The sequence below is a fragment of the Acomys russatus genome, chromosome 8 (assembly GCF_903995435.1).
Source record: "Acomys russatus chromosome 8, mAcoRus1.1, whole genome shotgun sequence".
In the NCBI taxonomy this organism is placed as follows: domain Eukaryota; kingdom Metazoa; phylum Chordata; class Mammalia; order Rodentia; family Muridae; genus Acomys; species Acomys russatus.
In genome coordinates this window covers 7,385,358-7,409,038 of record NC_067144.1, presented here as the reverse complement: position 1 = coordinate 7,409,038, position 23,681 = coordinate 7,385,358, and the positions used below count along the sequence as shown (strand labels likewise).

Below are 23,681 nucleotides of genomic sequence, written 5' to 3'. Positions count from 1 at the left end.
CCCCACCCCAACCCCACCCCTCAAAAAACAAAACAAAACAAAAAACCCTGCCCAGCAAAATAACTGAGCTTCTGCTTAGAAAGGGGAAAGTTGCTGCAGAGGGCGGAGGATCTCTACAGCAGGCTGAGAGCTGGGCCAGGAGTTCCAGGCTCATCTAAACAGGCCAGGTATAGTTTGTGAATTTGATACCACAAAAGATCTCAGAGAAATGGGGACAGGCAGTGAAAAGCAGTACGCAATATGACATTGGAAAATAAGCATGTGTGCCCAGCATCATAGCACTAGCCTTAGTTCTAGCACTCAAGAGGTGTATAGGCAGGCAGATCTCGGAGTTTGAGGCAAGTGATAGCCAGGGCTACGCAGAGAAACCCTGTCTGGAAAACCAAACCAAACAAAAAAACACACACATGCAAAAACAAAGGCGCACGCCTTCAGTCCCAGCACTCAGGAGGCAGATGCAGCCGGACCACTGAGTTTGAGGCCAGCCTGGTCTACAAAGCGAGTCCAAGATAGTCAAGGCTATACAGAGAAACCCTGTCTTGAAAAACCAAAACAAACAACAACAAAAGAAACCAAAGGAAAGTATGCCTTGAAGAAAACAGCTTATGAGCTCAAAATTACCTCATTTGATTTACCTGGAAAAAAAAAAAAAAAAAAAAAAAAGATTACTTTTCCAGCTGAGCAGTGGTGGCACACGCCTTCAATCCCCAGCACTTGGGAGGCAGAGGCAAGTGATCTCTGTGAGTTTGAGGCCAGCCTGGTGGTCTACAGAGCGCGTCCAGGACAGTCCAGGCTACACAGAAACCCTGTCTCCAAAAACCAAAAAGAAAAAAAGAAAAATACGTTTCCTTAAAATCAGGCTTGGTTGTCAGACAGGCTCCCCACTCACCCTCGGTGGTAATCACTGAACATTTGGGGGGCGGGGGAACCAAGACACCAAACCAGTTTTTAGCCTTGTACACTGTGAAGTCTTGGGGGAGAGATTTTATTCTCCCACTTCAGATCGGCACATTTGTCCCTTTTGCTGCCTGGACATCAGGAGGGTATGTTTCGGGGTCACTCAGAAGCCAAGAAACGGTTGAAATTCCTAGTGCCTCCCAAGTGCCTCTTCCTTGGGCTCCTCACGCTGGCTACTAGGGATAAGTGGGAAAGAAGTCTGGCAGGGCAAGCTCTTGGGGAGGGGGTGCGCCCCTTAGTCTAAACCAGTTTACCAGGGCAGTAGGGTTCTCCTTGGAAGCTCTGGTGAGGTGATTTTTAAACCGCAGCTCCAGTTCAATTTATTCCCTTACCCTTTCGCCTGAAGGCACTTGCCCACACCTCTTCTAGCCTTGCAGATTTCAGCAATAATCGTAGCCATTTTGGATCCCAGGGAGGGGGCAGACCCAGCCAGCGCCCCCTGCTGTGGCTGAATTTCTTACATAAACACAGCACACTGGGCGAGCTAGCTTCTCTGCGGCCGGCTGCAGCTGAGCCCTGGGCACAAATTGTAGGTCTGTCCCAGTTAGCTGCGCTGCAGACTGACTCCCCCTCTAGCCTGAATGGAGCATTCCAAATTGGTTGTGAATGGAGGGCGGGGCCTACTGGCAGACTTTTTCAATGAATAACCAGACCCCATTGTGCAGCCTGTGGAAAAACAACCAACTCCAACAACGCCATGACTGTTAGGAATATGCCTGTGATTGGCAGCTTGGAGGGCCTCCAAAATTAGTTTCCTTTGGCTTCCTAACTGTTCCCTGCTCTCCAAGCCTGAGCTTAATGGGGTATGAGTTTTCTTTTAAGGGCTTTCTTTTAACTCTCTCCCTACCAGGCTGATGACCTGGCCTGAGAGGGGACAAGCTACAGAGGCTCTGCGAAGCCCTGAGCCTTCTCTCCTTGCTTTCCCAGCCGTTTTTTTTTTTTTTTTTTTTTTTTTTTTTTTTCCCTTTCTACTGCCGCTGTCTAAAGGAAGTGGTGGTAGACTTGAAGGTGAGCTGGCATCTCCAGAGAGACTTGATCTGGGGATGTCATCCTTTTATCTCCTCTGGAGCTGTGGCATTAAGTCATGGGGTCCAGTCCCCACTCCCCCTCCTCCCCCCCATGGCTGTCGGCTCTCCTAGAGTACTCTTTATTCCAGGTCTGAACGATAAGGTGTTGGTAGGCCATACGCACGTGTATCTTGCTGAGTCTTTCACGGGAGCCAATAAAAATGTACTTCTTCCTACCCCTTGGCCTCCCTCTTTGATTTTTTTTTCCCCCTATGCTCAGAAAGTGGTACTTTAAAATGATACTTCTCAAAGTTTAGTCCTTGATGACAGGCTACCCTCGCTATGGTGTGCCTGCTTCCCAGACACCAAAGGAAGGGATGGCCTCCCCAAATAAATATCCAGGAAGTACCAAAAAGAACTCTGCCTTGGAACAGCTCCAAAGCCAGAGGAACCTCCTCGTGCAGGAAGTACTCTGGGCTTTTAGGAGTACCGAGCTCAATAAATATGCAGCCTTAAACATCTTGCGATGGCATGGCTAACGGCCAGCTCTCAGGACACTCCCAAAGAGCAAACTAGGCTAGCTCAGCATCCATTGTAGGACACATAGTTAAAGGGCACAGCTTACCTAGTAATGACCAATGTGATTTCCTCGGGATTTAATAATAAAATTCTTTTTGTTTTGTCATAAGGGCTCTTCACCCCAGGTACGTCCCTGACAGTTGGCCCTGTCTGGATAATCTCCTTTTTCATTGGAGAACACACCAGGGTAGATTGTTATTTGTCAGAGTTGAAACCTGTCAGCACTGGTGGGAGATTTCCCTGCTGGCTTCTAGTGAACATGAGCCATTCAGCTGTAGGCCTGGAAATACACAGTCGCCTGTGCTGAAGACCAGGTCTGGAGCCTGCCCTGGTTCCCTAATCTTAATCATTTTGTTTTGTTTTTCCTTCTTGAATCAGGGTTTCTCTGTGTAGCCCGGGCAGTCCTGGAACTCTCTGGGTAGACCAAGCGAGCCTCCTCTGCCTCTGAGTGCTGGGATTAAAGGCAGGAGCCACCTTCCTGATCTGAATTCTAATGGCGAGCAATGAGTGGAGATAATTGCCCGCTGTTACCTGAGTAGCCTCAGTTTCTACATTGTCCTCAGGCCTTTGTCATTCATCCTTTTCCTCCATTACCAGCCTAGAATTTTCTTTAGAGATGTTGAAGAAAAAGTTTGTGTGTGGAGGTGGGGTGGGGTGGGGTTTAACGGCTTTTTATTTTATTTTTTATTTATTTATTTATTTTTGGTTTTTTGAGACAGGATATCTCGGTGTAGCCCTGGCTGTCCTGGCCTTGCTTTGTAGACCAGGCTGGTCTCGAACAGTAAGAACACAGAATCGTGTAACACAACCTCCACACAAACCGAAGTTAGAAATGCTGTCCCCAGCCCATGTGCATGCTGCAGCCTATTGTCCCCAAAGCTTAGCTCCATGTCCCCAGAGGAGACATGTCCTACCAAGCCCCATACGTGCTGTAACGCACACACGGTACAGCTCAGCACCACTGTGGTGTTGCCTTGAGTCCACAGCCTAAAGGTAAGGTCATCAGAGAGAAACAGGCAACGGGAGGACAGTTCACGCAGCATCGTGGCGGCGTCTTAGGTTATCTGTGGTATCGGTCGACTGTTAAGCTGAATGGAGGAAGGCCCAACAGCCGTTAGTTCCTGTGTCTTCAAAGAGAGACCCTACCTCAGATGGCTTCACGGGACTTCCTCAGACAGTCTGCTGACTCAGTTTCAGAGTTGGCTCAGTTCTTTTTTATCAGCTCATTTTTTCATCTTCAAAACTCTTAGCTCTTTCCGTTTGGAGACCCCAGGTGCCCGTGTTCAGAATTCTAGAGCAGCCTTGTACTGTCCTCACACTCCTGTGTTTCTACCACATCCCACATGCAATCTGAGTGACCTCTGCCCCCTCCCCATCCCCACGGCGGCATCTTTCAAGGTGCCTAGCATTTATAGGTAGTTCACCAATGAGCTTCCTCGGCTTGTACCCCCAAAACACTGCTCCCAAAATGGTCCTGGCTCTTCAATTTCTAAAAGTTTGGTATAGCCTCGTATGTTCTTAGGGACAGAGTCTGTGTTCTTCCCTCACTCAGTTCCGACTGCATCAAGATCTGGCTCTTGTGGCTTTGATTATTTCCCTCTGCTTGACCCCCCCTCCCAACCCCCAGCTAATTTCTTTCCTTTTTTTTTTCCCCCCTTCCTCTTTTTTAAAACCTTGAACCTCAGTTAGCCCAGGCTCTCTTTGTTGCCTTTTCTGGTAGTCCATGCCCTGGCTTTACATTCAAAGCCTTCCTTCAGATAATTATATTACTGGTTTCTATGTCTGAATCCTAACATTTTTGGACTTCCATTGTCTTTTTTTTTTTTTTTTCAAGACAGAGTTTCTGCTCTGGTCCTGTGTGGTTCTGGTTGTCCAGGAACTTGCTCTGTAGACCAGGCTGGCCTGGAACTCGGAGATCTGCCTGTCTCTGCTTCCCTGGGAATTGAAGGGGTGCGCCACCAAACAAACATTTTTGTTTTCTCTCCATACACTCACTCCTGAAGCTGCCGCTGCCGACTTGGAGCATTTGCCTTGGTGCAGAGAAATCTGACTCTTGGAGTTTAGTGTTCTAGGAAGTAGCTTTATTGGTTCTTTTTTAGTTTTTCGAGACAGGCTTTCTCTATGTAGCCTTGGCTGTTCTGGACTCACTTTGTAGACCAGTCTGGCCTCAGACTCACAGCAATTCACCTGCCTCTGCCTCCTGAGTGCTGGGATTAAAGGTGTGCCTCACCACGCCAGGCCCACTTTATTGGTTCTTGATTTGCCTATTTTGTTTATTGTACAGAGCGTGGTAGGGGCCATGTTACAAGGTCTTCTGCAGTTGTTGGTTGGTGAGTTCTGCTTCCTTGTGATTGAGTCTACATCCATAGCTAGCCCCAGGGTGACAGTGAGTTTGGAGGTCCTTGCTGAAATGGCATACAGGACAGGCATGGTGGGAGGAACCTTTGACCTCAGCACTGAGGAGGCTGATGCGGGAGGATCACAGAAAACTGGCTATAAAGTCCCAGGCCAACCAAGATTACATAGAGAGACTCTTGTTTTGAGAAGGAAGGGAGAAAACCATCAGAGACTATGAATATCCAATAATAATCGATGCTAAGACCCCCTCATGCCTCCATGGTTGATGAAGTCCTGAAGCAGCCTTTCCCAGTGCACATAGGGAGCAAATTCTTCCCCAGAGCAGAAACTGCTTTCTCCAAGTAAGACTTTGCATGGGCTGGGCGCGATCAGTCCCAGTACTCACCGAGGCAGAGGCAGGGGCATCTCTGTGAGTGAGGTTGAGGCCAGGACAGCCAAAGCTACGCAGAGAAACCCTGTCTTGAAAAACCTAAATAAACAAAGGCTTCAAGTGGGACAGATACAGCTGCCCTTGTAGTTTCATAACTTTCAGCCTTTCTGTGACATACGCCCACCTCAGTACTTATGGTACCAGGTGATTGTGCTGTGTCCTGTTCGTTGTGTGCAGAGCCTTGGTGTCGAACCAGGATTCTGCCGCATCCTTGTTTCCTAAGGTGGCATACATTGTGTGTGTGTGTGTGTGTGTGTGAGTGTGAGAGAGAGAGGGGGGGGGGAGAATATATGAATATGACCGCATATCTCACTATGCAGAGGTGCCTGGCTTGGAACTTTCTATGTAGCCCAGGCTGTCCCCAATTTGCATTTAACTTTCTTAGAGGCATAAGTCACTGCACACAGCTCAGCACAGCATTTTTGTTTTTAAATGACCTTTAGATCTTTGGCTTCACATCTTTTTCCGATCCTGCTGGTGCCCTAGGATAGGCTAACCAGGGTCCTCAGTAATACTTACCTCACGACTCCGGCTCCCTCTCCTTGCTCTTCTCCTGGTCTTTATGAGCAGAAGGGGCCAAGCCAGCTCCTCAGGAAGAGATTGAGGAGAATGTCAAGGAAGAGATTGTGAATTTTTGAAATCTTCAGTTAGGATAGGCTGGCAGTGGCTGCTTTGTGCTCTCTTGGGCTGTGGGCATGAAATCTAATGAGCTGTCCAGCTGGGCTAGTGGTGCTGGAGGTCGGATATATATATATTGCTTACATATATATGTAGACACACACACACATATAGACACACGCAAGGAGAGGAAATTCTTGTGACTGCTTTTGGTTCTGAGTTGGACATATGCTTTAGTTCCTGCTCTATCTTGTTCCATATGTGTATGAAATTACTAAAAGGTTTTATTTCAGTCATTCTATACTTTGTACCAGGGCAGCAAGAGTTGTGACAGTGGCCATTTTCATCTTGCCCTATCTAGAATATTTTCCCCAGGTTTTTTTTTTCTTTTTTTCTTTTTTTCTTTTTTTTCTCTCCTTCTCTTGAGCAAGGGTCTCTCTGTGTAGCCTTGGCTGTCCAAGTGCTGGGATTAAAGGTGAGCGCTACCACCACCACCGGGCCTCCTCATTTTTTCTAAGTGAGTCAGAGCCAACAAAATATTTGAGAACTGCAGTCTTAAGCAGTAGAGTACGATCAATATTTGTTCTTGTGTGACTTGAGATTTCCAAGGTTATCCTGCACGTCTGGTTTGGTAACTCGCCAGGGTTGGCTTTCCTCATGGGTAAATGCATGGGATTTGAGATTGTTTTGTTTCCATCTCCCTGTGTGGACAATGTGTTGTGTGTGCAGGTGTACATGGCCGCACATAGATTGATGGAAAAACCAAGAAGAGCTCAGCCTGGGGTACCGTCCTTTTCTGCTCCCTACTTTATTTATTTGTTTTTCTTGAGACAGGGTCTCTTCCTGAAGAACCTGGTCCTCCTCTGTTGGCTAGAGCTGGGGTTACAGGTGTGTGCTTCCGTGCCTGGCTCTTTAAATGGGCACAGTGGTGTAGCAAGCGTTTGTTGTTGTTGTTGTTTTTGTTTTGTTTTTCGAGACAGGGTTTCTCTGTGTAGCCTTGGCTGTCCTGGACTCGCTTTGTAGACCAGGCTGGCCTCGAACTCACAGCGATCTGCCTGCCTGCCTCTGCCTCCCGAGTGCTGGGATTAAAGGCGTACGCCACCACGCCCGGCTCAAGTGTGGCGTTCTTAACTCTTGACCACAGATAAAAGATCGGCTCTGTTCTTTGAGGGGGGAAAAAGATACTTGTTTTCCTGATTTATTTTTAAAAGCAGGTCGCTACATTTTATGTTCGTTTCATTCCATGTTCTCTCTCCCCCTCCCTCCCCCCATTGAATAATTTAGAAGTAGGTTGTAAAAATAGGGACATTTTCCCCTCCAAGCACTTCAGTGCATATTTCCAAAAATTAGGGAAATTCTTTGCTAAATTCCAAGGAAAGAAACATGATCCTATTCAAAACTCCCCAGCAGTTGTCCCCAAGAATTTTTTCTTGTAAGTTGATATTGACACTGCTTGTGATTTAGGATTAAGAGTCACTCACCCATTGCATGTGTATGCCTCATTGGACTTTTTTGTTTGTTTGTTTTTGTTTTTCGAGATGGTTTCTCTGTGTAATAGCCCTGGCTGTCCTGGAACTCTCTTTGTAGACCAGGCTGGCCTTGAGCTCACAGAGATCCACTTTTCTCTTCCTCCCGAGGGCTGGGGTTGACGGCTCATGCCACCATGCCCAGCTGACGATTTCATCTGTAACAGTCTCCCTGGTGTTTTTGTTTTGTTTTGTTTTGTTTTGTTTTGCAGCATGGTCTCATGCATCTCAGTCCTGCCCCCCATCCCCCTCTCCACTCACCCGTGTTTCCCCCGAGAATACACCGGCTTTCTTTTTTAAGACACGGTCTTGCTATGTACCCTGTGTTTGCCTCAAGTTCATGATCTTGTCTCAGTGTCCCCAAGGGCTAGGAGTGCAGGAGTGTGCCACCAGAGTGATTTAAGGAAGTTGGTAGTTGCTGACCCATTTAAGGGGTGCATTTAAAAAGAGCGTCTAGAAGTGAAAACATGTGAAAAATGCTAATCTCAGGGTTGGAGAGCTCTTGCACTGTTGATCCTTTCACTTGGTGTTCCTGTTTCTCGGCTGAACTTAGAATAGCACCAGACTATCAGAAAGAGCTTGTACATACTTGAGGAGGGGGCTTTGGGAAACTTTGCTACAGATTCTAACCTAAGGCTGAGGACATTGCCCAGCTTGCTGTGCAAGCACGAAGACCTGAGTTCGAATCTCCAGCACCCAAGTGAAAAGCCAGGTGTGACTGTGCATGCCTGTAACCCCAGTGTCCAGAGCATGGGGAAGGGAGAATGGCTGGGTTTGCTGGCCGCTAGCCTAGCTCCAGATCCAGTGAGAGTCTTACCTCAAAGGACTAAGGCGGAGAGCGCTGCAGCAGGACCCCCAGTGCCCATCTCTGGCTTCCCCATTGGTGATGCTGCACACGCATGTGCACGGGTACTACGCATACATAATAAACCAGTAAAGTCAATTTTTAAGAACTTTGTAGAGCTCATCCAATAATTGATTCCAGCGCATGAAACTTGAGAGTTTGTGCTTATAGAGGTTAGCTATATTAGGTATGAAAATGGTGCAGCTCCCTGTACTTCTTCCAGTTCTTCCTTTTTTAAAAAAAAAATTTATTTTATTTTATTTATTTTAATTTATGTGCATTGGTGTGAGGGTGTCGGATCTTGGAGTTAGAGACAGTTGTGAGCTGCCATGTGGATGCTGGGAATTGAACCAGGGTCCTTTGAAAGAGCAGACGGTGCTCTTAACCACTGAGCCATCTCTCCAGCCTCAGTTCTTCCGTTTTTGTTGTTTTTTCTTGTGTTTTTTTGGTTTGTGAGATGGAGTTACTCTGTGTAGACTTTGCTGTCCTGGATTCGCTTTGTAGACCAGGCTGGCCTTGAACTCACAGAGATCCGTCTGCTTCTGCCTCCCAAATGCTGGGATTAAAGGCATGCGCCACCTCGCCCAGCCCAGTTCCTCTCTTGGAACTTGTGCTCCCTACCCCTATCCATGGTAATGTTCCCGGCTTTTCTCCTTTTGAGATAGTTGCCAGACAGTGGAAATTAGCCATTCTGCCCATCTGAGCATGCCTCTTGCTGGGTTTGAGAATCTTAGATAACGTCCTTTTCCAGTTATCCCCTTCAAGGAACAGAACCTGTCTGCTTAGCTCGTCTTCCCGGGCGGGTGTTGCCTACTGTCTCTGTCCCTGCCATGTACTGGTGCTGCTGCTACTGAAAGTATGTATATGGAGGGTGTGATCATATGTGTGGCCGCTAGCTGGTGCACTCAGGCTCTCACAGCAGCTTTGGCCGTCTGCCTGAGACCTGCCCAAGATCACGCCAAGTCAGTAACCTTGGGGGTATAGCTGCTTAGTAGGTTATGGATCCTCACACAGGAAGCACTAACTGGATTTAGGGGGTTATTTAAATAAGAAGAAAAAAAAGCATGAGGATGTGAGAGGCGTGTGCGTGCGTGCAATGTGTGTGTGTGTGACGTGGGGGAGGTGTGTCTGGGATAGTGGGAGGGGTGGCAGGGGAAGTTAAAGGTGAATATGATTATGATGCATTGTATGTATGAAATTCTCAGAGGGTGTGTGTGTGTGTGTGTGTGTGTGTGTGTGTGTGTGTGTGTGTGTGTGTTTTGCCTGAGAGAAGTTTGTAATTCTGGTAACATAGCTAAGAGACGAGCCTCTTCCTAACCCTTCTCTGCTAATGAGCAATGCGACCTGAGCCTCCTTTCTGACATACCGCTCCTCTCCGCCCCATAGGTTAGCTTTGTCTCTGGAAAAAAAAAAAGCCTTTGTTTGGAGATTGATACAGCGTGTCTACCTTTATGCCAGGCTCATTATGTTTAGCATATTTGGGAGACTCAGCTCTGTAAGTAAATGCAATTGTAATTTATTCATTCTAATCTCTGTACAGTGCTGAGGTTTTGCCTGGTGTTACATTGAACCCTTAGGTAAATCGGAGGAGAATTGATGTCTTTACGATATTAAGCTTTCCAGTCCGTGATACGACCTTCCTTTTATTCTTTAATTTTTCATAGCGTTTTGGGGGAATCTTTGATTAGATTGTTTTTAAGTAAATGATATTTCTGCTACTATTACAATTCCTGTTGCGTTTTAATTGTTGGGAGTGGGGGCCACATGTGCTATAACATATATATGGCAGTCAGACAGCTTCTGGGACAGGGGTCCCCCCTGCCGTATGGCTCTCGGGTCAGATTGAGGGGTTCATGCTAGTTGGCAGGCACCTTTACCCAGTGAGCCCTTTCAGTGGCCCTAGATGTATTTTCTTCAACTTTTATTAAATTTATTCTTTTTTTTTGGTTTTTCGAGACAGGGTTTCTCTGTGTAGCCTTGGCTGTCCTGGACTCACTTTGTAGACCAGGCTGGCCTCGAACTCACAGTGATCCGCCTACCTCTGCCTCCCGAGTGCTGGGATTAAAGGCATGCGCCACCACGCCCGGCTCTAAATTTATTCATTTTTAAGTGTGCTCTGGCTGCATGTGTGTGTACATACATGCTACATATGTGCTTGGTGCCCTTGGAGGGTAGAAGAAGAAGGAATTGGATCCCCTGAAACTGGAGTTTCAGAGGATTGTGACCACCATATGTATGCTGGGAATCAAATTCAGGTCCTCTGCAAGAAGAACAGTTGCTTGTCACAGCAGAGCCATCTCTCTCTCTCCACCCCTCTAAATATCTTTTCTTATTTCATATTGCTTTGGTTATGGGATGTAGAGACCGTTCTTTTTGTATATTGACCTTGTAGCAAACAGCCATGCCAGATAAGCCCATTGGGTTTCATTCTCTGTGGATATATATTTATATTTTCTGTGTTCTCCTCCACCCACCTGTGAAGAATGGCAGTTTGGTTCTTTTCTGACCCCTCTGTATATGTGGGTTTTGTTGTTTCCTCTTCCTCCTCTTGTTCAGGACCAGCAGGTTGGTTAATCCTGTGTCCCTTGCAAGGCTTTTCCTAGTCTGATAGGTTAAGTTGTTCGGTGGGTAAACGCAGTATCTAAAACTTATAAAGTGCTGTTATGGTGGGCTGGGAGACAGTACTGTACCTGGTAATGAATGCCCAGATGTGGGCTTAATGCCATGTTACCATCTAATTTTGTATTTTGGGCATGGATCTTTGTTAGAGTTCTTGTAGTCATATAGAACCTGGAGAGTGGATTCAGTCACTGTCCTTGGCCTCAGAGGTGGCTTTAAGGGAGGGTTGTCAAGATATGCAGGCCTTCCAGGGTGTTGGCAGTTGTCTAAGAGAGCAGAAGGCTTTGGCCAACTGGACTGGAGGAGGGAGAATGAGAGAGACCTCGTAGGAGGAACGCTGGAACAGAAGGCGTGGATTGCAGAGAATGGAGCTGTAGGAGTGGGGAAGCTTGGCTGCCAATAGGCGCGAAGGAGGATCGTGTGGCAGGGACAGAGAAAGGCATCTGTTTCCCAGTGGGTTAGGAGTCAGGTGTGCCCCACCTGGACGGCCCACCGTGAGCACGAGGCTTCAGCCTTGTGATATGGCAAAAACATTCATTTCATGTTTTCTATTTGACTTCCTTCTCCATCCCTTTTTTTTTTGCTAGTTTCTTAATCTGCCTCTCTGGAAATAGGAGCTTGCTTTTCAGCCTATGGTGACCTTGGACTTTGTCCTCCTAGCTTTCCAGTGCTGGGACTATAGGCACATCCCACCAGGCCTGCCACCATGACTTGCATGAGTGGCTTTCTGCACATCCCCCCACCCCCCTTAATACATGGTTTCATATAGCTTGGGCTGGTCTCAAACTTGCTATGTAGCTAAGGATGGCCTTGATGCTCCCACCTCTCAGTTGCTGGTAAGATACTACACACATGAGCCGCAGTGCCCAGCTCCATCCATATTTCTAAACAGTCTTTTCTCAGACTACCTCCGAGACTATAATAGGATGCCGAAGAACTGTTTGGGTGGAAATCCTGGCAACTTACTAGTGGAGAGACCAAAGCTGGCTCCTTAGGCTTTGTTTTCCTATCTGCAAACCGGAAAGAGTGCAAGTAATATTTTCCATTAGGTTGGAGGGACTAAGTGAAATGAAGTGTGCCAGGACACCTGGCGCATAGAGAGTCCTGAGGGGGTCTGCCTGTTGTCTCTCTCCCAGACTGTCTCTTTCCTCCTCTCCAGAATTGTTGGTCCTTGTTCATTCTCCTTTGTTGTTAGGGGAGGGGAGATGGCTGGGCAGGTAAGAGCGCTTGCTGAGCAAGCATGAGGTGACAATTCAAACCTCCAGTGCCTAAGTGAAGAGCCAAGAGTGACTGTGTGTGCCTGTAACCCTGGTGTTGTGTGGGGGGTGTGTGTGTGGGGGGGTGGTGACTGTGTGTGCCTGTAACCTCACTGTTGTGTATGGGTGGGGTGGGGTGGTGGGGGCTGTGTGTACCTGTAACCTCACTGTTGTGTATGTGTGGGGTGGTGACTGTGTGCCTGTAACCCCCTTGTGTATGTGTGGGGTGAGGTGGGGTAGTGACTGCGCCTGTAACCTCACTGTTGTGTGTGTGTGGGGGGGCAAGGCAGGGAAGGGCTTCCTGGGCTAGCTTCAGGTTCAGTGAGAAATTCTGTCTCAAAGAACCTCAGAGAAGTAAGACAGTGATTTAGCAGGATACCTAATGTCCTTTCCCTTGTTCTCCACGTGCACTCACACACACACACACACACACACACACACACACACACACACACACACACACACGCATGTATAACACCCACACCCACACAGTACTTTCAGCTTGTCATATTTCTATTGTTTTAGGTTGGAAATTTTTTTGTCTTCTATTTCTTTTTTTTTTTTTTTTTTTTTTTTGGTTTTTCGAGACAGGGTTTCTCTGTGTAGCCTTGACTGTCCTGGAATCGTTTTTTGTAGACCAGGCTGGCCTCGATCTCACAGCCCGATCTGCCTGCCTCTGCCTCTGCCTCTCAAGGGCTGGGATTAATGGTGTGTGCCACCACCGCCCGGCTTTGTCTTCTATTTCTTTCTAATGGACAAAGGAGGTGATTGAAATGTCTCTCATTTCTGACCATATGGTAGAAGGCTGATAGAATGACAGTGTGGAGAGACTGACTCTCCTTCCCAGTAGCCCCAAGGCTCTGAACAATTTTTTCGACTCCTTGGGCCTTAGAGTTCTTCCTCCTCTTCTTTTTCTTCTCTTTCCTTCTCCTCCTCCTCTTCTTTTTTTTTTTTTTTTTTTTTCCTTTCTCCAAGACAGGGTTTCTTTGTGTAGCCTTGGCTGTTGTGGACATGCTCTGTAGACCAGGATGGCCTTGAACTCACAGAGATCTGCCTGCTTCTACCTCCCAAGTGCAGGGATCACAGGTGTGAGCCACCATGCCTGGCTCTCCTGTTCTTGTGTGTAGGAGACTGAACAAGTGGACCAAGGCCCAGCAACCTCTAAACAGCTTCTATAAGAAAAACACTAAAAAACAAGTATGTAACTAATGTGCACGTGCCAGGAGAGGATCTCTCTGTTTTGCTCACTCTCCTATTGTCAGCATTTCAGGAATATGGACTCATTAAATTTCCAAGAAGGGAAGTCAGGAATGAAATCTTCATAACCCTGAAGGCGGTCCATGTTAATCAGTAATTATGGTTGAGGCAGCTGACCTTGCAAGGCCATCTTCCGTATGCTGGGCACAAACGTTTCTGACTAGAGGTGTTTATCAGCTTAAATAGCCAACGCTGAACATTTCAGGCTTCTCTGGAGTCTGTGATCCTTCCCAAGTTAATCCCGTTCCACCCTTTACAGTCACAGATGTCTGTCATTGTTTAGTCAGCCCACTGTGGAAAGGCAAGCACTCTTCTTTGCCCCATCCAAGAAGTTCTGCGCCATTTTCTTTACTCTTGAGGGCATACGTATGAGGGCACACAAAAGCAAGGTGCATTCCTTGGCTTTGGAACTCCTGGCTTAAGTTGATTGGTCAAATGCCAGAGGTGGACCCCTGCACACAACCCCCACCCAGCAGAACTGGGGGGAGCTGGGCCTTCCTCTCATTGCTCTCTGGCCCCACTGGTTCTCCTGTCAGCAGAGAATTGTGAAACTACCCATCTTGTTTCTGCCATGCCTTTTCTCTCAAGATCATTGATTGGGAGTGGAAGAGACCCATTTATGGCTAACCTGTACCTAGAATTACAGAGTAACTGTAGACCCTGCCTGCAATGTTAAAAGCTGGGTGGTAATATGATCAATTCATAATTTGTAATGGAGGGTGGGTCAGGGTGGTTTGGTTTGGTTTTAAGAGGTTTTGTCATGTAGCCCAGGCTGGCCACAACTGATCCTCCAACTTCTGAGTGCTAGGGATTGTGGGAGTGCTGCTGTGCCTGGTATTACCCTGCCTGGCTATTCACTTAAATTTCTTGAACTCCCCTTTTCTGTATAGAAAAAGTGTCATTACCTAACAGGCTGTGGTAGAAGACACTGAGGTGGAGACAGCAAGCAGCACAGGTTCCCTTTTAAAAATGGATTGTGCTTTTCCTGAAATTACAATGGAGTTTTCTCCCTGGACAGCTTCGTTTTTACATTCTAGAGTTTGCCTTGTCAGGAAACCTGGTAATTGTAATAAGATTGGAAAAGTGGAGACATTTCTAAAACCTGACAGGAGAAAATCAAATATCGCTCTAATCATTTACTTTCCAAATTTAGGTAAAGCAATGATTATAAATGACAATTTTTAGACAAAGAAAGGTTAGACTTTTAAGCCTATACATAGTTTTTCTTTAAATTGGAGTGTTGCTACTGTTCTGACTTTTTACCAAAACTTTTGACAGTAAGAAAGTACAAAAGAAGAGATTGTGACCAACGGGGTCACCCTGCAGGCTGCCATAGTTTCCTTTTTGTGTGTCTGAGTATCTGAAAACATTTGATAACAATCGACTCTCGGCTGCCATGATGTCACCATCAAAAACTCATGATGAGATTCTAATATTAGACTTCTAAATATAATCTGCTAGTTCTTAACTTATTTCATGGATTCTGGAAAACACAGTTTGGCATTATGTAAGAAAGGAATTATGAAAACTTCTCTCCAGTCTGTTAGCAAGACGTGTGTGTGTGTGTGTGTGTGTGTGTGTGTGTGTGTGTTGCACACACATTGGGGGTGTGTGCACATGTGAGTATGAATGCGTGTGTGTGCCTGTGCATTTGCATGGAGATCAGAAGACTTTTCGAAGTCAGTTCTCTGTCCACCTGTTTTAGGGGTCGAATTCAGGTTGTCAGATTTGAAGTTATAAGAGAAACCAGTGTAGTCTGGAAGATTGTTGAGTCTTACCAGATAGAAAAGGATGATTACACAGCCAATCATGCCTAGCATAATCATTAGATTTTAGCCAGAATCCTAACAGCAGCATTTTAGGAGTAAACATTGAGTCAAGGAAGAGTTTGGTGGGTCACAGAGCACTGTGGTTTGCTGCTCATGAGCCTTGTAATGGAAAAATAGTCCTCAGGGAATGTTACCCCAAGCCCTGCAGCCAGGTAGCTAGGCAGAGAGTAGCCATTTAAAAATCCTTGCTGGAAGGGACAGGTCTTGTGGTACACTTATCTGTGTTAAGGTTTGTCCTACTCTGGGGAAAAGGGCCTCTCAGAAGCAATTTAGTATCTAGGTAAGAAAGAAAGGACAGACTTAGTTTTCTGTACTCAGGAGTGTGGACCACTCTAAATAAGGTTCCTTCATTTTGAAAAGTCTTGGTTTTTTGAGCTGGGCATGGTGGCGCACGCCTTTAATCCCAGCACAATCTTGGGTTTTTGCCCTCTCAGAATGCTATGTGGAGCTGGATGTGGTGGTGCATGCCTGTAATCCCAGCACTCTGGGAGGCAGAGGCAGGTGTATCACTGTGAGTTCGAGGCCAGCCTGGTCTACAAAGTGAGTCCGACAGCCAGGGCTACACAGAGAAGAAATCTTGCCCTGCCCGCCGCCCCGCCGCCCCCCCCCCCCCCCCCCGCCCCCCCCCCCCCCCCCCCCGGTAAAAAGGAAAATCCATGTGGAATCTGTAGGCTTCCAAACTCAGCCCGGGTCACGTGTGCTTGTCTTATGAATTCAGGAGACGCCACTGATACTGTCTTAGTCCATTTTCTGCTCCTGTAACAGAAAACTACAGACTGGGTGGGTTGTTTTGTTTTTATGAGACAGGGTTTCTCGGTGCAGCCTTGGCTGTTATGGATCCACTTTGTAAACCAGGCTGGCCTCAAAAACTCACAGAGATCCACCTGCATCTGCCTCTGGAATGCTGGTATTAAAGGCGTGCGCCATCACTGTCCGGCAGGCCTGGGTTATTTATTAAGAGTACATAAAAATATGTGTGTGTGACCGGTGTAACTGTATGTATATACGTACATAGTTTATAAAGTTAATTTGGGTTACGGTTCTGGACACTGAGGATCAGGTGAGGTCTGTGGAGAGCAGAGGGAAGGGGTGCATGGGAGGAGACAAGACCAGGAAGCACGCTGCAGAGTGGAGGAGATGCTCCGTCCCTTCTCCCGGGTGGAACAAACCCTCAGTGGCCCAAGCACCTCCCTTCAGCACCATTACACTGGGAAACTATTACATTGCAACATGAGTCAGGGGGGACAAAGCAAGTCCAGACTATCACTGGGTACCATGAAGGACTGGGAAAGGCTAGGAGCAGATACTGTGGGCACACAGGCCTCCACAGACTTCATAGGTAGTTAGCTTCTGCCTAGAGAGTTGCTAAGTTGTTTTGTTTTACTCTTTCATTCTTTTTTTTTTTTTTAAATATTTATTATTTATACAGTGTTCTGCCTGCATGTATGCCTGCATGCCAGAAGAAGGCATCAGATCTCAGTGTAGATGGTTGTGAGCCACCATGTGGGTGCCGGGAATTGAACTCAAGACCTTTGGAAGAACAGTCTTAACCTCTTAACCTCTAAGCCATCTCTCTAGCCCCTATTCCTTCATTCATAAGAGCTATATAATGCTTTTTGTTTGTTTTTTTTGTTTTTTGTTTTGGTTTTTTAAGACAGAGTTTCTCTGTGTAGCCTTGGCTTCCCTGATGTCACTTTGTAGACCAGGCTGGCCTCGAACTCACAAATCTGCCTGCCTCTGCCTCCCAAGTGCTGGGATTGCAGGCATTTGCTCACCGCACTTGGCACGTGTTTCTTAAAACTCAGAACTGGTATTTAGAGTTACTTGAAAGAGACTTCAAAAATTGTATTTATTTTGGAAAAATGCTTGTGATTAAGAGCCTTAGTGGTGGTGGTGGTGGTTGGCGACGCATACCGTTACTCCCAGCGCTTGGGAGGCAGAGGCAGGAAGATACTGGTCTACAGAGGAGTGAGTTCCAGGACAGCCAGGGCTACACAGAGGAACCCTGTCTTTGGGGGTGGGATGGAGGGAGGAGCAAAAAGAAAAGCAATGTATTGCCACAGGCTTTTTAAGTCTTAGGGAAGCTAATGTGTAGTGACTACCACCACAGCTTATAGGCTGTTTTCTCCGTTTTCGAGAAAGAATTCTTGGGGTCCACCTATATTTTCTTCATCATCACCACTACGAAATTTTTAAGGACTTCAGAAACTGGGAAACAAGACCCATGACTAAAGAAGTGGGAACAGGGATTGCTCATTTAAAATGTCAGGTGGTGATTTCTGGTTTTGTGTTTTGTTTTGTTTTTGAGAAGTCTCACTCCCTTTCCCAGGCTAGCCACAGACTCGCCCTAAGCGCTGAGGTCCCAGGTGTGCCCCACCGAGCCTCATTAAGGAACTTTTAATTGTCTTCTTGACAAAAGGTTGCATATTTAGGTGGGGCAGCTTTCCCTGACCTTGAGTTCTAAGAGCAATCAGCGCCAGCCTTTCGCATGAAAGAAGCGCGACCTATTAAATACTGTCCTCTTGTCTCCCACCCTTCAGTGGTGCTTCACGCTCCACCCCCCACCAAGATCAAACGGGAGCTGCACAGCCCCTCCTCTGAGCTGTCATCCTGTAGCCATGAGCAGGCTCTTGGTGCTAAGTACGGAGAAAAGTGCCTCTACAACTATTGGTAAGTGTTGGAGGCAGGTCTCATAGGTTGGGGCAGGAGGGTGGGAAGGCTGAGGAGCTGCACAGAAGGTTCTGGAAGCCTCAGCAGGTGTTACCTAGCATGAGGGCAGGGGAGATGAGGGAGAGCATGCCTGCCTTGAGCTGTGATCTTCGTGGTGTAGCTCATTCCACTGGGGCCATTATATGTTATGCACGAAAGGCAAAACTTTCATTAAAATGCTGTGGCTCCACAGGGAACCAGGGCCAGCTAGGGCAAGAGCCTGGGATACTGGGCCTTTTGATCTGTACCTTTGGGGCAGGTAGTATACACTTCCTGTCTATCCTATGTTAATGTGAACTTTAAGCACCATGGAAGTAATCTTCAGATCAGAATAAACAAAAAAAGCCCCCACGCTTGTGCCCTTTACTTAAGAATATCCAGGCCCTAGGAATGAGACTTTAATTTTAATCGTTCTTTGCACTTCAAGGTAAACACAGATCTGCCTGGAACCAGCAAAGGCTTGTTTAATTCAAGCGCTGTGGCCTTCTGCAAAGATTCTGACCAATTCCTGGGAGCCCTGGAATACCTTAGAGAGGGGACCAGAGAAGGCCCATACATTTCCAGCCTCACCCACCCGCCCCTGCACCAGCATACACAGAGAATTCTTTTAGAAGGAGGGAAAAAAAAGGAAACCGGAAGCTGAAGCTAAAATTATCTTTGAGAAAAATCACTAGAAGTGTTAAACAAGTCCTTTGACGCAGTGTATTTGTCACATTTCAGAGGTACAAATATTCCCCCAGGACTGTCGCAGTTTAACTATGCTAATGATGTCATTTCCTGGCAACAGTGGTCTGCAAACTGGTGTTTCTGCTGGGCCCCCGTTACCATGCAAATCCTCTCTGCAGCTTAATGGGTCTCTCTCTTTCTTTTTACAGTGCCTACGAAAGGAAGCCTCCCTCTGGGTTCAAGCCATTAACCCCTCCCACCACTCCTTTGTCACCCACCCATCAGAATTCCCTATTCCCCCCACCTCAGGCAGCTCTGCCTGCCTCAGCTCTTGCCCCTGGAGCCGGCCCAGTTCAAGGGGTGGGTCCTGCTGCCCCCCCTCACTCACTTCCAGAACCTGGATCACAGCAACAAACATTTGCGGTCCCCCGGCCACCACATCAGCCCCTGCAAATGCCAAAGATGATGCCGGACAGCCAGTATCCGTCAGAACAGAGGTGGGTTGCGACTCTTGTCTGTAGTTCCCTCTCTCATGTGTTCCCTCTCTCGTGTCCTCCCCTCATCAGGAGAGAAGCCATTAGTCATGTTGGCCAGGCACCTATGAAGTTGTCACTCCACTGAGGTCTCAGTGAAATAAGACTACCAATATACTATGGCTATGGGCTAGTTAACCTACCACCCTGTTCCAGACACCCTCAGAACAGTTCATAAGATTGTAGCATTCTTAGAAACCTGTCTGCCCACTTCCAGCCTGGATGGATGGATGACTTGCCCAGGATGTACAGTCAGTTGACCTCCATCTACAAGTTTCTGGGCTTCTCATGAGATATTGCCTGCAAAACTGAACTTCAGTTTACGTTACTCTTAATTATGTTATTGTTCTGTTCGCATCGAGGGAAGGTTCTGAGTTAGAGGAGGCATTATTCATTACCCATCAGGCTTCAGCATGACTTCTGCAATAGAACGAGCTAAGATTGATGTTAGTGGTAATGTCTTCTTTTGAGGTAGAAATTTCATGATTTCCCTCTAGGTAGTTTTATATATATTTCCAACAGTTGAGGCGTCAGGGGAAATTTATCTAGGATCCTTCATTCATCAAAAATAAAGGTGAAGAGGGAATCTAGCTTTCTAAGTCCATTGTCTGTGGTATTCTAGAAACTTGGCCGCTTCTGGACTTAATGCACGTCAGATGCATGTGCACTGCATCATGAGACGCAGTGACTCATCTGTGGTGTTAGCAAGCACCGCAAGATGGAAACCTCTCCTCCTCGCATCTATCCCACGCTGTCCGGGGTGGGGGGGGTGGGATCCAGGGCTTGGGGGGCCTGTATAGAGGGGGTTCTTGCTTATGGTCCCGTGCCCACTTCTTCTGACCTGTGCGATTCAGCTGGCGGATGTCATTCCCTGGGCAAGCCAGGAGCCACAGAGAAGGAGTTGTGCTGCATAAGGGACAAAGGGTGATCACCAATTTGGAGGTACTTGAGTTGTGTGGTATGGCAGACACTGGCTTCTAAGCTTCTGTTGCCATGGAGGGCAACAGCCGCCAGCAGGCTTCAGCAGTCTCATATATTATAACCTTGTTCTTTTCCAAGAGAATGGATATTTATTTATGAAAAAAAAAAAAAAAAAGGATTTTCGGGTTAAAAGTAGACCCATTTGCCATTTTCATTTTACTGATTTGGGCGTTATGTTTGTAAAGAGCATCTCGCTGGTTTCTTGGAGGAGTTATTATTGGGGGTGGCGGGGGGGGGGGTGACATAGTGTATCTGTTCAGTCTTTGAAATGGCCAGCAAATGTAGGCAAAGGGAAGTTGACTTGTTAAATCTGCTTGGCTAGCACTTTTCCTCTCGGACCCTTGTTTCTTTTTTCTTTTCTTTCTTTCTTTTTAAAAAGATTTATTTATTTATTATTATGTATACAGAGCTCTGCCTACATGTACACCTGCAGGCCAGAGGAGGGCATCAGATCTCATTATAGATGGCTGTGAGCCACCGTGTGGTTGCTGGGAATTGAACTCATGACCTCTGGAAGAACAGTCCGTGCTCTTAACCGCTGAGCCACCTCTCCAGCCCAAGACCCTTGTTTCTTATCCTGAGCGGTGTGACAGCTTAGACAAACTGGTCAGTGTTGAGGAGCCCCTAGTGTCATCTGTAGAATAGACTCGTCCAAGAAGAAGGAGCTTTAGATCCCTGGGATTGATGACTCTGCCCTCTGGTCTGGAGGGAAAGCACACATGGGCATCTCTTCCTGTCTGTCTTGAACTTCCTGCTTCTTACCCTTTGCCTGTACTAATGATGGTTCCAAAACAAGACTGTCACCGAGGTGACGGAGACTCTGGGAACCTGGGGTGAAGGGTGAGGTAGTGTGTAGGCTTCTTTCTCAAGCAACCGAAGAAGAGCTGAGGGTGGATAGGAGGCCCCAGCCAGGTTTGAGGAGGTGGAGATAAAAATACAGTAGCAGGGAAGGGCTGCTCCGTACATGCTGTGAAAGCCTGGGGGAGCTTACTTGGATTCTCAGATCCTCTGTGGAAAAAGCCAGCCATGGTGGTGCCTGCTTGGAATCCTACTGCAGTGGCGGAGAGGCGGGTGGGGGTTGAGGGTGGGGTCGCGCAGTGACAAGCAGAACCCTTGGGACTTGCTGGCCAGCCAGTAATCTGCTCCTCGGTGAGGTTCAAGTCTAGTCAGAGACCCTGGCTCAAAAAAACCAAGAGGGACAGAACCTTCTGTGTCAGCCGCAGCGTGTCTTTGTGTGAGCAGGCTCACACAATTGCACATTCCCTGTTCCGCCCCGAGCCTGAGTTGGTGGATCTTGGGCGTGTTCCATATGTTACCATAACACTTAGCCCCATCTAGTATATGTCTTTGTTAAGTGTAGATTGTTTTGTAGGATAAAGGGAACCTATGCTTGTGGCCAAAGCAGAATTTTGTTGTTGTTATTTTTTTAACTTTACAGTGAGAAAGCAAACCATGAAATACTGTTTGCTTGGCTGTCCCGGACGCGTTTTGTAGACCAGGCTGACCTTGAACTCAATAGCAATCTGCCTGCCTCTGCCTCCCCGAGTACTGGCGTTGCTGGCTTCTGCCACATCACCAGCTCTTTGTTTGGTTTTCAAGACAAGGTGTCTCTGTAGTCCTGGCTGTCCTGGACCTTGCTCTGTAAACCGGGCTGACCTTCCCTTGCTGAGATTAAAGCTGTGAGCCACCCAGCGAGATTGCCTTTGAGTTGCAAACATCCACTAGAGTCCATAAAAGGCTGAGGTGACCTTAGTGAGACCGTTTTTGTCCTTGAACTTTGTTCCTCTCTTAGGTGGCACTGTCTTTGGAGTCCCGATTTATCTCTTCCAAGCCCAGGTCCAAGCCTGTGGGGACAAAGGTGTCTTTATCTTGGACAGGCTCTGCCTGGTCTGTTCAGGTGGTGAGCCTGTGCCCTCCTCCATAGACTGGATCTTAATTGTTCTTGACGGTGGCGGTCCTTTGCTGTGGTCAAGCTTTAGACAATTAAAATATAGTCAATGTATGTTCCTAATGTTTCATATAACCTGCCTATATATAATCCTTCCGCAACTCAGTTTATTTTCAGAAGATAAATACTGTATTTGAAAGCTGTGATTTACATCGGTGGTCCCTCCCACATGATGTAGGAGGAGATCACGTGCTTGGTGTGCTCCAGCATATTCCATTTATACTCCTTGAAGCTGTGCGGTTTTTCCTCCGGTGAGATCAATCCTGACGGTCATACAAGCTAAGAACTTAGAAGCTGTGTTCTACCCCCTGCATGTGGGCTTTGGTTTTGTTTTTGATTTTGTCTTTCCTTCTATCATATCTCTACTGGAGGAAAGCCTCACAATTTAACTAAAGAGACTTTACTGGGGGGGGAAAAAAACAAACAAAACAAAAAACCCTCAAGGCATTTAAAATACTGTGCCATCTCCCACACTCGACATCCAGAAAAACAAACTGAGTATAAAACTTAAGAAAATGTTCCAGCCGAGCATGGTGGCGCACGCCTTTAATCCCAACACTCCAAGGCAGAGGCAGGCAGATCTCTGTGAGTTCGAGGCCAGCCTGGTCTACCAAGCGAGCCCAGGACAGCTAAGGCAACATAGAGGAAACCCTGCCCTGAAAAGACAAACAAACAAAAAAAAAAAAGAAGAAAGAAAAGAAAATGTTCTTACAGTAGGAAAACAACAAAAACAAAACTGCTTCTGCGTAGTACAAAAAAAGAGTATGCATATTATGGCGGTTACTCACCATATGAAGTACCCAGGCACCGGGAGGTCAGCCATGGTGGTTAGTACCTTTTAAAGAGGAAAGCACCAACTTACTGAGAAGTCTCCTGCTGTGTGGCCACTGCCTGCTGCTTGGCTTGGCCTGTTTCCTTAAACTTTGATTTCATAGAAACTATGGTGCTTGACAAATTACAAGAAGTACTTCCTCTTGGGAGTCAGTCCATCACGGGCTGCCATTCGCCGTCGCCCTCCAGATCTTGTCACAGGAAAGGGCTGGCTGAGTCACATGTGTAACTCGAGTGTCTGGCCAATAGCGTGTATGTGTGGGAACATGGGTTCATTTGGGAATCTAACACCAAGCTGCTTGGATTCTTAATGAAACTTTCTTGACAAGAGTGAGTAACTTTTCTCCTAACAGTTGAAATAGAGGATATTCTGACCCTTAAAGCTGTGTTTATTGTGTATAGTTTACCTTTGTTTTTGGGTTTTCGAGACAGGGTTTTTCTGTGTAGCCTAGACTTGCTATGTAGACCAGGCTAGCATCGAACTCCTAGTGATCCACCTACCTTTGCCTCCCGAGTGCTGGGATTAAAGGTGTGTGCCACCACGCCCAGCGTATTTTACCTTTGTTATGCTAAAGGAAATTTCCTTCTACCCTTCATGAAAAGTTAGCATGAATCAGTGTTGAAATCTGTTAAGACAATGTTTTTGTCTCTACTAAAAAGGATCAAATTATTTTTCTCCTTGAATGTATATTACACTGACTTACATGAAACCAGCCTTGCATTCTTGTGACAA

At 46.9% G+C, this 23,681-nt stretch overlaps 1 protein-coding gene across 1 annotated transcript in view; it reads left to right on the top strand.

Annotated features, from left to right (window-relative positions):
* The window catches only part of Etv5 (ETS variant transcription factor 5), a 64,411-nt gene that overhangs the window by 10,219 nt on the left and 30,511 nt on the right, over positions 1-23,681 (top strand). Inside the window, exons 6-7 of the mRNA XM_051150758.1 lie at positions 17,821-17,950; positions 18,865-19,152. Of these exons, the coding sequence (XP_051006715.1) occupies positions 17,821-17,950; positions 18,865-19,152 (418 nt within the window). The remainder of the gene's footprint in view (positions 1-17,820; positions 17,951-18,864; positions 19,153-23,681) is intronic.